Source organism: Polyergus mexicanus, unplaced genomic scaffold (genome assembly GCF_030449975.1).
Source record: "Polyergus mexicanus isolate NDT 795.1 unplaced genomic scaffold, iyPolMexi1.0 SCAF_12, whole genome shotgun sequence".
NCBI lineage: Eukaryota > Metazoa > Arthropoda > Insecta > Hymenoptera > Formicidae > Polyergus > Polyergus mexicanus.
The window spans coordinates 6,517,481-6,532,393 of NW_027223332.1; the positions used below are offsets into that span (position 1 = coordinate 6,517,481).

Consider the following 14,913-nt stretch of genomic DNA (forward strand, 5'->3'; position numbering starts at 1 on the left):
ATCTCGGGATAACTATAAATATACATACCAGTAAAAAAGACCGGCATGGCAAAATCCAAATTGTCTTCCAAATCATCCTCAAATGAATCGCGTTGTGCACCTGTAATAAAAATAAACATTTTTAATATATGATTTATTTTCTGCAACAGAAGGGGAACGTGCTCGAAAAATAGCTAGAATACTTCACATCTACATAGAACATTTAGTTGTATAATAATTTTCTTTCAAATAAAAAATTTAAATTTTCTTATTTGAAGAAAAACTATTACGAGATTAACAATAAGTATTCTGTATAGATTTAAAGTATATAATATATATATATATACACACACATATGTGTGTGTTTGTTTGTCTGTGCAATCTTTTGTGCGTATAAATAAAAATTTGTATGCATATTATAGTATAATATTATAGTATAATTATATTATACTATATATTATAGTATATAGCATTTGTATCTATTGATTAGGCTTTTATATTTTTTTTAGATGCGTCAAAACATTATATTATATTTACTAGTGTCTAAAAATAATCGGTTTTTATAATAAAATCTTACAAAATTAATGCGTAATTATATTGCTGACATAAATAATAGCTTGAAAGTGCTTTATTTGATTAAACTTACTCTATTTCATTCTATATTTCATGCATCTAAGTGTTTAAGAATGAAAGTACGCATAGATGAGCAAACTTATTCTACGATTTATTAAGAACGATGCTATTTAAATCTTTGTTCGCGTGTATGCTGTGGCATTTGCGGCGCTGCAACGATGCACACGCGGAAAAGTCATAATCGCTCGGGCAATTAGGCGCGGAATAACCATTAATTACCTCATACGTCATCCAATCCGTGCTCATGAAGGACTTCTAATGAATTATCGCTCGGCATAGTCAAAACTACAACGCAATAAACATATATGTGTGAATTTTTCTACAACTTTTTCCTGATCTAATATTTAATTTTTGCAAATATTAGTACTACATAACTTTACGAATTTTTGCACTTTTACGTTGTTATTTTTACAATGAAATAAAAATTTTTCATTGGGAAATATAAAAATCTATATAAATATTAATTCTCCAAACATTACCGTGGAATTAAAAAGTTCGTCGCGGTGATGTCGAATAACGGGCGTTAGAAAATACATATAAAAAATATACGTTGAGGAATTAAAGGCAAAGGGGAAATGAAGCGAGGGCGAAAGTGACAGTGATGCGAGGATGAGAACAAGGACATACTAACGCTCGGCGCAAAATCGTCGCCGCGATCGTAGCGTTTCCACCGATTATCCAATTTGATCGTCGTCAATTCGCATTGACGGACGGGAGTGTAGGTGTCAATTTCAGTCAATCTATTCCCCTTCTGCATGCAAGAAGCGCAGCAACATGAACTCGAGAAAACTCGCGAGGGCGAGCTGAAAAACGCTCCGCTGAAAAACGCCGAGCGGATTGATAGAACGCTTTGACGAATCGCGTAAAGGATCGACCTTATCAAATTGCATTCGCGGAGAAATCGATTCTCGAGTAGGTGATATTAATTCTTATTGAAAACGGATATGTGTGTCAGGGATAAAATTGTTAATTTCGCATGATTGATGAAACGCATCGCGTATCGATCGTCCATACAAATTTTCATCGCGTAAGACATTAATAATACGAATATTATGAATTTATGTGCGCACGCTATATATTACATTATACGTTGATAAATAGTGTCGGTTAATCATTTAATGATTTATTCTGTCGCGCGCGATTACAACACTTTACTGACATTGTTTATTATTAGGAAGTAGTATTTTTGATTTTCTATCGATTGGTTAATATTCGGGCTTCCGCAGTTGCGCGTATATATGACAAATATTTATATTAATCTGCGCGATTAATATAAAATAAATGCAAATATATTCAAACACATCTATAAACATACAAGTTATACCAGAATTAACTATTTTTTCTGTAAATAATTTTCAATTTATATACGCCTTATAAATTGCGTAGGTTTCTTCATGATTACGGTCCTCCCTCACCGCCGCGATGGATATTTCGCCAGTAAATCTAGTTGTCCAGCACGAATGTGCAAATTTCGCGTGATGGATGTAGGATAGCGCTTGAACGGCCTGCGGCACCGCGGCTCACGAATGTTGTTCCCCTGAGAAATTTCCGCCGGATCGATCTATCGGGCCCGCTCGTTTTTTATACTTTCCACTTTTCTCCGTCTCCCTCCCTCCGCTCGTTTCTTCGAGTGACATTAGGCAGGCTTAATGCGATATCTTGGCAAAAAGGGAAACACGTACGTCGCGTCGCGTCGTAAACGCGAAGCCGCGTCTCGCGCGACTGCCATTGACTGCAGAATGAAATAGAAGTTTTCCCAGGAGCGGATACTGGCATCTCGCGATTTAAATTTGATTCATTTCTCGAAATCCCTAGCGCATAGGGGGATAACGAAATAAGGGAACGTTGAAAGGAAATGTTGCGTTTTGTTTCATTTACAAATTGTGATCAAATTATCATTTGTGATCAAAATTATCTTGGGCTAAATGATTTTTACGAAGAAGATCGTTCTAACTTCCCGATAAATCCGCTCCTGATCGTGAGATGCAGCGTTTCCGCAGTATTCTGTTTTAAGCGGTTGGCAAAATTCCACTTTTTATGAACAGGCCACCGTGCAATTGACAAAAACAGATATCCCTTAGCGGCGAAATGACGAGTATCGTCAGATATTACCAGCATTATTCTCGAATTATCGCACATTTGGATTCTGGATCGGATGGCTCTATACGTGAAAATAGCGGTAATAGAGGTAAAAAAAATACAGGTATTATGTAATGTAAAGTGTCTTAAAGTCTCTATAAATTCTTGTAAAAGTCGATAAAAATAAATATAACAAAAATGAATAGTATTTTCACGACTAGTATTCCGCAGTTTGTGGATGATTTAAAATTATGACTGAGGATTAAGTTAAACTGTGGGCGCGCGATCTCCTTTTGTTTTTAAAAGTAATAAACTATATTTCGAGCAAGGAACACAGCGATGGAGATTTGGGATATCCAATCGTCGTCGATGGCTTAATTGGAATGCTTGCCGATTCGATCGACCCAACGTGCAGCGTTTCGATATAAGGCAATTACAGTAATTGCGGCAAAGTATTGGTAGTTTCGTGGGATATATGCATGCATATACAATCCTAACTGCATACTGTTGATGGTGACGGTATCATACCAACTGACACGGAATTAGTAATTAGCATCAAATATCTATCTTGAATTTGTCGATTTACTTTGATAAAATACACTTTGACAAGAGGGATACTCGAAAGAACAAATTTATAATATTCAAAAAATTTTAGTTAAACATAGTTTGAAAACGCTCTATATAGCAGCAATTACTGCGGGAGATAATGAAGTCGTCAATCAAATGGAATATTAATCTGATTTATTGAAATTGACGTGAATAGATGATGATTTCTATTGTTATTGCGAGCCCTATCTCTCATACTCTGTCCCTCTCCCTCCCTCTCTCTATGATATATTTCTATTATTATTATTATTATTATTATTATTATTATTATTATTATTATTATTATTATTGAGATTATCCGTTTTCAAACGCGTAGAAAACTTAGTAAGAGCTTGTATGTTGAAAATGGCTAGGAAAAATACTCGGTGTCGATGACGATAAATAAAATTGACAGATTAATAAGTTCGAGTTCGTTTTTAGAATTTCTACAGATTATAAGCAATTGTGTATGGAAGACAATGAATAATAAAATTTCGAAACATTTCGCACAAATTCCATGATTGCGAAAATTGCTTTTGTTTATAATAATAATACAATATTAATGAAGCGTTTAATGGAGTCTCCGAGAATTCGAGTATTAGACGCTCGATATTTATAACGGAGATACATATCATTGGATTGCAACGTTCGCCTGTTTACAAAAACCGGTTTCTCTTCAAACGGTACAAATTTGCTTAGAGAGCAGAATATATATTTCACTTGGTTATATAGACATATTCTGCATTTATTCTTTTTCAAGATTATTTCGCTCAAATAGAGATTAATCTGAAATCTTTTGAAAAAATTTAAAGAGAAAAAGGATATAGCACAATTTATATGAAAAAAAAAAAAAAAAAAAAAAAAAAATCTTAAGAATATAAAAAAGAAATGTTTTACATATATAATATAAAAAAATTTAGCCTTGCTGTTGTTTAAATTAATAATAAAATTTCACAGTAAATGTCTCAGATCAAAGTTTTGTTTTGTATGCAATTGAACAAAATATTTTTGACTCTCTAGATTAGACAAGATTTTATAATCTAATTAATCCAGATTTGCACCGTTTTGACAGATATACATTGTCCTTTCGCTGGCAACAAACTGGCGTGACTCTTTCTTGCTTTTTATATCCCCCTCCCTCATACAGAACGAGAACAGAACAGAGTACAGGGTTATCCGATCGTCGGAGAATAAGTCTCGTAACTTATTTAGTCTGTTTATCGGGAAAAATATAACCGCATGAAAAAAATGTATGCTCGGAACGAGAAATTACAGGTCTGACATCGCCGTTGCTGTCGTCTCGTAAAATATATATTTCCTTTTTCACTTTATCGTGCTATATATATATATATTTCGCTCCCTGAACCGCCGCCACCACTATCATCATCATCACGTGGGACGGATAAATATTTGTCCAAGATATTACGATCGTGCAACGTTATACTTTCTAGAAAGCGCTTCTTAAGTCGTACATACACATACGGTAACATTTTATTAAAATTCCTTAAACTTTACGTTAGCGTCAATATGAGAGACAGTTTTCGCGCTTATTTAAATTTTCAAGAGACTCTTTCAAGATTAGATTATATATTTTTGACCGTGAAAAGAATAAATAAAAAAAGAGACAAGCACTAGCGACAGTAACCTAATGTTACACGTGTAAAATTGTCACTTGAGTGACAGAAATGGCATTTAAATGCCACTTAATGTTGTTATATACTTATCCGAGGCAAATTATTTTTCAAATTGTTTTAATGATCCTTCGATGATTCTTTATGGATATGTGTGTATGCTTCATACTTATTTTATATAAGATATATAATTTATAATGACACTTTGTATGTATGTGTGTGTCTGTGTATCTGTATGCAATTTTCTCAAACTTTTTTATTGTTTTACCAAAGCTATTTCTCATTATCTGAACTATCTCGAGCGGCTTGATTGCACCGAAAATAAAATCTACCGACCGAATACTGTCGCGCGAAAAGAAATGCAAGAAATCGATAGCAGATACGAACGAGCAAAGAGCAGACGTGAGGGAAAAAAATAATACCTCGTATTAGTATCGCGATTTCTAAAAAAGTGCTCAAATCCCCGAGAAAGCCCATTTCATCGACTCACCCATTGCAATGATATCTTCTAACATGTGCAACTGCAACTGCATCGTTTCTCAGAGTTTTAAAAATTTTATTCCGAAAGCTTTTTGATTCTGTAGGATTTTAATTCGTTTCGTAAAATATTTACTTTTATGGACACGGATATAGATATGTAATATTGAAAAATTTATATAATTAAAATAAATTTATTTATTTTTATGTAAAAATGGCTAACTTGCCAAAAATTATGACAAATTCCTAGCTTGGGAAATTTGTGATTCTTCAGATGTTTTTCCAATTTTCTCGCAAAAAAATAAAATTTTTATCAAGTGAATTATAATTCTTATTCCACAAAATTATGTAATTTTTCATTATTGATCTTATAAAAAAAAGTTAAGAAGATAAGAAATACAAGGTTTCTAGCAAGTGGGAAGTATTGCAGTGGTGGAATCAGGATACAAAAATAAGAAAAGAAGTTCATATAAAATATAAACATATGTCTGATATGATCTGTTTCCGAGTTACAGGCTATTTTATTTCTAACAGAGTTAACATAGCATACTTGATTATTGATTTGCTATTTATCTGCAGGATTTGAAGGATCTAAAGTCTTGCTATAATAATTTAGAAATATAAACACGTGTATTGCAAGTGGTACAGTTCGTATCTTGTCCTCAGTGAAAGTAAAATTTCGTATCTATACGCTATTAACGCAATAGTCTACGTTTAAAGTAAAAATTATGGCTTGATCAAACAATGAAATGACAGGCATGCATCTCATATATAGATTTTCCAATGGTAATGCAGTTAGAATTAGACTTTTTTTGTATGCGGAAAAGTTGGAAATATCGGAAAATAAAACAGGTTGTAACTCGAAAACAAAGTCATATCAGACATATGTTTATATTAACTTTTTTTCTTATTTTTGTATCCTGAATCCACCGCTGCAATACTTCCTACTTATTAGAAAACACTCTGCATAGAGTATGAGAGAATATATTGTAGATCGCATACATATATTATATATATATATATATATATATATGCGAAAAAATCACGGGGTAAAAATAATCTTAAAGCGAAACTTTACAAAAGTGTAGAATTTAATTCTACAGACAGGGACAATTATTTCAAAGATTCGGGTTCCTACAAAAAAGGCGGTCTCTTTCGCCAGTATCAAAGTTGAAATCGATGACTTATAGCGAGGAGAGACATAAGGGTACCCATCAATTGAGATGGATAGAACAGGAAGTGGCGTTGCTGGTGCACAGCCCATCATTATGAAACTTGGAATCGAAATAGCGCGCGTACCGCATGAGTATGTACTTGATGTCAAAGGCGTAATAACTTGGAAATACTTCGTATGGTATTGCTCGCATCGAGAGATGAGATTGTGTAAGGTGCGCACACAGTATGAATGTATACATACGAACTCATGTGCGAATATGTATTCGCTCATACATCATCAGTACTTGAATCAAGAAGTTATTGCACGTTGAGTGGAGGTAAGTGCGTCAGATTGACACATATTATGCACCCTGTGCATACAAGGTGTCCTACAGGAGTGATTCTACAGAAATCTCGAATGATTTTTTAGCATGGCGAAAATTTGATCGATATACGTGACAAAAATGCATATAAGCAGCCTAGAGATATCTAACAATAAGATAACAAGATTTAGGCATCTCCAGTGCTTTAGAAATTAAATATCAATATTATGTAATATTCTATGTACAGGTACGTTAAGTGACGTGAGATAACGAGAATTTAAAATTACGATCGCAAGGAGCAACGTTGCCTCTATTTATATTAGCATAATATATTAGCATAATAAAATTGATATTTAATATAGAGATATAAATATATCGAATAGTAAATATATTTTTTTACTTCTCCAAAGTTCAAATATATACTGAAAATAATTTTATGCGATAAAATTGAAATATAAAATTAAAAATTAGAATATATTCAATACTAAATGCATTTTTTAAATTGAGAATATGCATTTTTTTTGTATATTATCTATTTCTGTTTCTCTATATTATTTTAGCTTTATTTTAAAATTGTTTGCCAGTTTTTAAAATGTATAAAGTATTATTAATTCACTCGAACGCCAAACGCAATATATAAAATAGCTGACATATAAGATTAATTGCAAACTATTACAAAGATAATTACCTTCGCATATTATATCGAAGATGTTTTTCCGTGATATGAATTGACGTATCAGTTTTTTGCGCTTTCGCAAGTATCGCGATCTCTCTGGCTGTCGCGCTTTTTTTTCTCTTATACAATACATTAGCGAAGTGCATTACGTGACAAATGCGTAGTATATAGTTGAAACGCAGTTGTTATTTATATGCGTTCCAAATGGCGATTTTACTGAATAAAAAACGATGTAAATCGACAAGAAAAAAAATTTTGTCGTGTCTAGATCTGCTCGCTGATTTCGTTCGTGTGGTGCGTGTGTATGTGCGTGTATGTTTGTGTGACATAAAAATGTAAATTTACACGTTCGAATTGATTGTGCTAGAAAGGCAAGAGACATTCCGGTATCCCAGTATAAGATTGCCCAGTATAGGATAGCCTCCATTTGCGCACTATCCTGCATTATTGAAGACTGGCGTGTTAATCCGATTCGCGTTAAGCTGCGAAGCTTTTTTCTCTCACATGGATACATAAACACATACATACACATAAGGGTTCATTGTGTTTCGCACGCTTTTTTTTTCTCAATTTTCTCGATCACACTGATGGTTTTCGAAAATGTGATGATCACGCGAAACAGGAATTACCGGCACACGCTGCTGAGCTTAAGTGAAGATCAATAAAATATTTCGACAATAAATTCCATCATGTTTTAACGGCGTTAAATACTTGAGCAGCACGGATTATACGCTTTGGTATAGTGAACGTTGCGCGAGTAAAAGGAGAAGAGATGAAATGTGACGCACTAATGTTAGTAATTTTCTGAACATGATGTATACGATGTTATAAGATTAATTTCCAAAGGCAATCCGTAAGTATAGGTATGATAAGGTTTCGTAATTAATGACAAAACGTTTACATTCTGGGGATAGTTGGATTCTGGAAATAGTAGACATTTTTTCTCGAGAACCGCGCATTAACAATAAATTGTAAAAAGATATAAAAAGAGCTTTATCCTTAAATTTCATTAATTTAAACTCGTTAATAATCAATAAAAAATAATATTTGATTTATTTAATAATTAATTAAAATTAAATTTATTATTTAATTAAATTGTTCTCAATATTTAATTCTTGTTCACTTGTTCGTATCATGATTATTTATTTTTCTATCATAAAATATGTCGAGCGAACGTAAGTAATGTACCCAACAATTTAATATGTATAATTCCACTGTGCAATTGTAGAGATGTGAAGCGAACAAACTGCAAACAATATACGTACGTATATTTTTCCGTTCCAATTGACGATATATGCGTATCTTTTTTCTCTCTTTGTCAAAGAATAAAGATATTTTATTCTCTGTATGGCAATATGTTTTTTTTTTTTTTCCTAGGAATCGTTAAATACACAATTAGCTTGTCGCTAATTAGTCACCGTTGTAACTTCGCCGGTCATATACGCAATACTCTTATTATCGTAAGACTGTTAAAAGACCACACTTTCGAGATATACAGAATCTTTTGTTTCGCATCTGTCAAATGCGTCGTTTTTCGAGTAACTAATATATGCAACACATATATGCAACTTCGATACAAAGGGTAAAAAAAGTTTTGGATCATCTTATTATCTCGCGTTTTTATTCAGTTGAAAAAAATTGATCTTCTCTTCTAGGTAATTTATTTAACGAGTTACACTTTTTTCTTTTTCTTGAAAAATGTTAATCTTGACCTGATTCATGCGTAATTGGTCACTACAAATAATTTCATGATTATATAATTATAACTTATTTTATTTTAGCTTCATGTCATGTAATTTTTTTCAACGTAAATCCACAAGATATAGTTAATGCCGTCTACTTTTTTCTATCTCTTCCGGATATAAAAATTTTTAATACCAAAAATTTACACAAATCTCTTTCCTTTGTCTACCAATTGAACATCCCAACTCTCGCTTGAAATTACCGCAAGTTTTCCCGGCGGGGTCACGCCTCCCACGTTAAAATCAATGGTACATTGACTTTTGCTCCCGACAGATTCGCCGCGGGATTGAATTTCAATTTGTTTCGAAGGAATATTCGTTATCTTCGTGTTTTATTAGACTTTCGAAAAGGCGATGATTACGATAGCGACAGTATGACAAAAAGCGAGGGAAACGAGTCAGGGAAGCACACACACACTCTCTCTCTCTCTCTTTCTCTCCCCCTTTCTAATGATTGGTTCCAAATGAATTTCCACTTGACAGATACGATTTCGATATCCGCGCGCGATATGCATTCGCCTGTTCATAATTACTCGATCATCCTACGTTAGTACAACGGCAGTAGTTTATGGCTTCGCGACTCACGGATAATTGGATTGTCTATCGCCGACTGACCAAGAACGGCTATCTCATAATTCTTTATACCAACAAAAACAGTTACGGCGTTGAGCGCTTTGTATGTTACATCGCTTTTCTTGTGTCTTTTCCTAATAATCGCGTCTATTTCCATTCTTGCCTATAAATATGTATTTTAGCGGTGTCGCGATCGAGATTTGTTTCCGGACAATTTTAAAACGACGGGGATAAAAGTTGGTTATTACATTCGATATTACTGAACAAATACTTTGAGAGAGATATTTAATCATTGATATATTTAGACGTAAAAAGATTTATAGCTTGGCAGATTTATGATGTACGTATGTGTGTTGCGAATCTTTATGCAAACGCATTTTTAATTGTTACGAAACCAGCAGAGTTACAAATGTGATAAAATAGCAAAGCCCGTAAATGTACAGCCGTATCGTTGATAAATACACAACTCGATTTTATCATTTCGCGAATATTGGCATGAACTCGACCTTTTAGAGACCGCTGTATTTCCTCCTCTTGCTCTCACGCGAAGGCGATACGCACGGTTTCGTAAACAAAGTTTCAACAGATTTTATTTAATTGAAAAGTTTTTTATATCTCATTAAGTTTGCTCGTCGTTATTTGCTTAAGAACATTCTCAACTTTTAGTGTATGAAATATTAAATAGTAAATTTATTAACCTTAACTTAACTTGGATCAAGTTTCAATTACGCAATTACAAAAAGTTATGAAAAAGAGGGAAAAAAATATACGAGTAAGATTGTCATTTTCATGACACTTGCCTTTCGTAACATTTTAAATATATAAAATTTTGCATTTAATACTTAAAAAAATTTTATATAAGACAAAAAAACATTCAAGATTTTCGGTTCTTGAACCTGCGATTGGATTGTAAAGAAGAAATATTTTTTAGAAATATGGATATATTTTATAAACAAAATGCAATGCGACATTATATGTATTTCTTTCATAAAAACAACTTGCGTTTTGTTTGTCAAATACGTAAAAAAATATGTCTAAAAATGTTTTTGTTATTTATCCTTTCATTGCTGTGTGCGCAGAGATTGACAAATTACTTGCTAGTAAAGATTTTTATGAATGATAGTTAACGACGGCATTCTTTTCAGATGTATGCGTAGTTACGGTGATACAAATGTTGCCGTAAAACGATGTTGTTAAATTACTATAACGGCAATCGCATCGCGAATATCCGTGTTTTTAAGCAAGATTCAATATCGATATTATATAGAGTACGATGTAAATGATCAATAAATATATGTAAACCAATTTTGATACACAAATATTAAGTTAATTTATTTCACAAGACATTTTATTTTAGAATATTAAAATATTCTCTGGAACATAAATCAATAGTAATATTCTACTAATTTTTATTTTAATAATTAATTTTTATTTTAATTTTTATTTCAATAATTTTAATTTTTATTCTACTAATTAGAAAAGTTTTGTGTTTCTGTACGAGCATTTGTTAGCTTTACTGTCACAAATTATTTATACGAATTTAGTATAAATTAAAATCAACAATAAGTTTTAAGAACTGCGCAAATGCAATTTTTACTGCTCTTGTATAACTGTTATTATAATACTATAATATATGTATCTGTTGTGTGCTTATACACGTGAATTACACAACGCACGCGGCATAATACATTGTCGGGACAAAAGTCGCGCACGAGCTGAAGCTAAGGATGCGCTTTACTTTAATCCTGAAATGTATACTCATTTCATCTCATGTCGTATACCTAGAAGATACGTATCCCATAACAAATTGTTTAGAAGATAATTATGACACACATAAACAAAAGATTTGCATGTAAAAGTTAGTAATTTAAGCGTGTGAATAAATGTTTAACTGAAAATTTATATAAATTTTCTTTCGCACGCACGTATCAAGTAATTAAAAAAATTAAAAAAGCATAAACTTAAAAATCATTTTCGAAGTAACGACATATATATATTGAAATCTTATATCACATTGATATAGTTCCTTGATTTTTTTTTATACGAGATTACATAATAGTATAAAAGCGTTATGATATTTTTTTATTGTGGTTAAGATACGTAAAAATGTTAAGTGACGAGGCAAAATGTGAATTCTGTAGTTGGGTAATATTTTAATATACATTTCATTGACTTATACATATCAAATTATTCGCTTTATCAACCCATACGCGACGGAAAAATGTATAAATGTAGACAAATATTTAAAATGGTATTTTGGTTTACTTGTTAACTAATATATTTTAAAATAAATATTAAAGCATATGTGTTATCTGATACAGAATTTAAAGTTAAAGAAAAATAATTTAATAAATTTAATTATGATTCTTATATTTCTATATTTGTACAATTATAATATTTTTTTTTTTTTTAGTATTGAGTATATCATATATTATCGCTAATTAATAACGAATCATGAGAAATTTACCAAATAGATTTTGTTTTATATAATTATTGCGCAGAATAATTCCCCATCAGGATATTGATCTTATGCAAAAGACTATGCAGAAATAAAAAAAAGAAAAAAAAAGATGCGCTGACAAAACGTTTGTGCAGGGTACTGCCTTTTTTCATTTAAATGACCGTAAGGCGGTGGTCGGACGCAAGCTGCATACTTAATAAAGGCATATTCTGCAGTGCTACTGCCACTCAAGGCAAGCCCAACACTACGTCAACGGAGTCAGGCTGTTCGCGACAGGAAAATAATATGAGTTGGTCATAATCCGTGGCAGTACTTCGCCTCCAGATACGGAGGGGCACAACAAACTAAGCCGTCAACACGCAAGGACACTCCGCATATGGAATTGCGCGAAGTATAGCGAAGGGTAATAATAACATTTGGAAATTTTATCAGAGCAATAGTGAAGATAAAATAAAAATTCAAATTAATTATACAAGTATAAAATTTTTTATTTAAATAATAAAAATTTTATATATGGACGTTTTGTATATATAAGTTATTAATTATTATCTAATTTACTAATTATTTCTTATACACAACTCATAATAATTATGAACAAAATATCGATATGATACGCCATTCAAAATTATAAAAATTGTAAAAATTAAATAAAAAAGAGATTTCTTTAGCTAGACAATTTACAGGCATAAAAATATTCCATCAGAATCCATTATTACTCTTTGCCGTACATAATCGTGTTGTACCGTACATAGTATGCGTCATATATTTCGCATTATAAGCGCGCAAACGGCACATACCCATACAACATCGGCGTCATTGCACGTGTGAAGAGGGCGGGTGAAAGGGAAGCAGCCGGTGACAGAAGGCTCGTCGATCGCGATGCGGAACATAGGAAGAAGGAATTACATTACCGGATTGCGCAACTGTCACGTTGCGACGCTACGTGAATCAACTAATCAGAGAGTGAGCGATATATGGGAAGTAATTAGTCACGATTTCTTTCCCGCTGTAATTGGCGTCGAGTGAAGTGATTTAGACGACACATTTTTATGCGAATACAAATACTCGTGCATACAACGTATGCGAGAAAATACTAATGTATGTACCGAAAATGAAAAACTTATTCATATAATGTATTAGTAACGATAAAAAATATATACTGTAAAAAGAATTACAAAATTACACGAACAATATAATAATAAGCGTTAAATTAATAATGTCAACAATTTTACACTTATTGTTCGTGTAATTTTAGATATTTTTTGACAGTGCATATTGATACATTAGCGCATTATGAAAGCTAACGATTTTAATGAGTGCTTTCAAATTTTAAATGAACTTGCCGAGAGCATTATCTGCTTGATCGCATATAAGTAATGCATGCAACTTGATTCTATATTTTGTGGAATTATCGTTCGCAAGTCGTGTTCAAATATCTCAGATAATTATGTCTCAATACATACATTTCGTAAGTAGCAATGTAATTGATCATTAAATGTGTAAATATGCGTATTCCACGTTATCAGTATATATATACATCTACGTCGCGTGTAATAAATGGAAGCGCATTTCTCGTAAATTCGACTACATATTATCGTATCAATTTCTATATAAAGCATAATTATTCGTAAGCGAACCGCAGCAACGACGCAGAACACATCGCGTTCGCGATAATGCTAAACGTCATGTTCGTTGCACGAGAGAGATTTACGATTGCAGATAATTATTACGCAAAGCTGTGCCTCAAAGACGAGGCATGTTTACCCAGAGGTAAGTACGACGATTACGTATTCTTAATAGGATTAAACGCAATCTGCTTATATGCAGATTCCACCCTGTAGCACGATTCGCGTTGTTTGACGCTGACAGATTCGATACTTCGTATCTTTATCTATCTAGAATACAGGACGATCCGAGCGAGAATATGTTCGTTGCGCGATCGAAACTCGCCGAAATTCGATTTTCGCCAGCTTGTTGGCCGCCGCGCCGGCGCCGGCGCCGTCCCGGTAAAGTCTCAAAAATTACATTATTATCCGGCTGTCACCCGGCTGTCAGTGAACGTAATGAGAGCAGACGTTCTCTTCTCTTGCGGAGACTGCGTTATAGCGGCGAAGTTTTGCGTCATGGAAACTGGCAGGTACATCATGTTTCAGAGAAACATCTCGCCGGAGGCGTCGCACTCCTCGCGGAGTATCCAATATAATAAAACATTGTGTAACATTCGCCTCTGGCGATGGTGAAAGAAATTTAATTCTATAATTATACGCTGCTTATCTGTAGCTGAACAGGCCGCTATTGTTTCAATGATTACGAACACTCTGCACACGCGCTGAATCATCATTTATAAGTAAAACTTTAATATTTTTTATAATAATAGTTAACACACAATCTAAAAGCTTTAATTTTAGTTTCACCGAAGTTGTTTACGACATGTTGTAATAGGTAGCGCGTCACTGGTTAAAATATTCGTATCATTTTTGGTGTTTCAACGAGAGAATACGCGTAAAGTTCCCGAAACTGTTTTACAAATGTTGGTTGGTGCAATAATGCGGCATGCATTTATGCATGTACAATTATTTGAATGCAAACTTCTTAATTT

The 14,913-nt window shown here is 32.9% G+C and overlaps 1 protein-coding gene across 1 annotated transcript in view; it reads right to left on the reverse strand.

Annotated features, from left to right (window-relative positions):
• The window catches only part of LOC138938427 (icarapin-like), a 29,102-nt gene that overhangs the window by 11,689 nt on the left and 2,500 nt on the right, over window positions 1–14,913 (reverse strand). Inside the window, exon 2 of the mRNA XM_070305378.1 lies at window positions 29–100. Within this exon, the coding sequence (XP_070161479.1) occupies window positions 29–100 (72 nt within the window). The remainder of the gene's footprint in view (window positions 1–28; window positions 101–14,913) is intronic.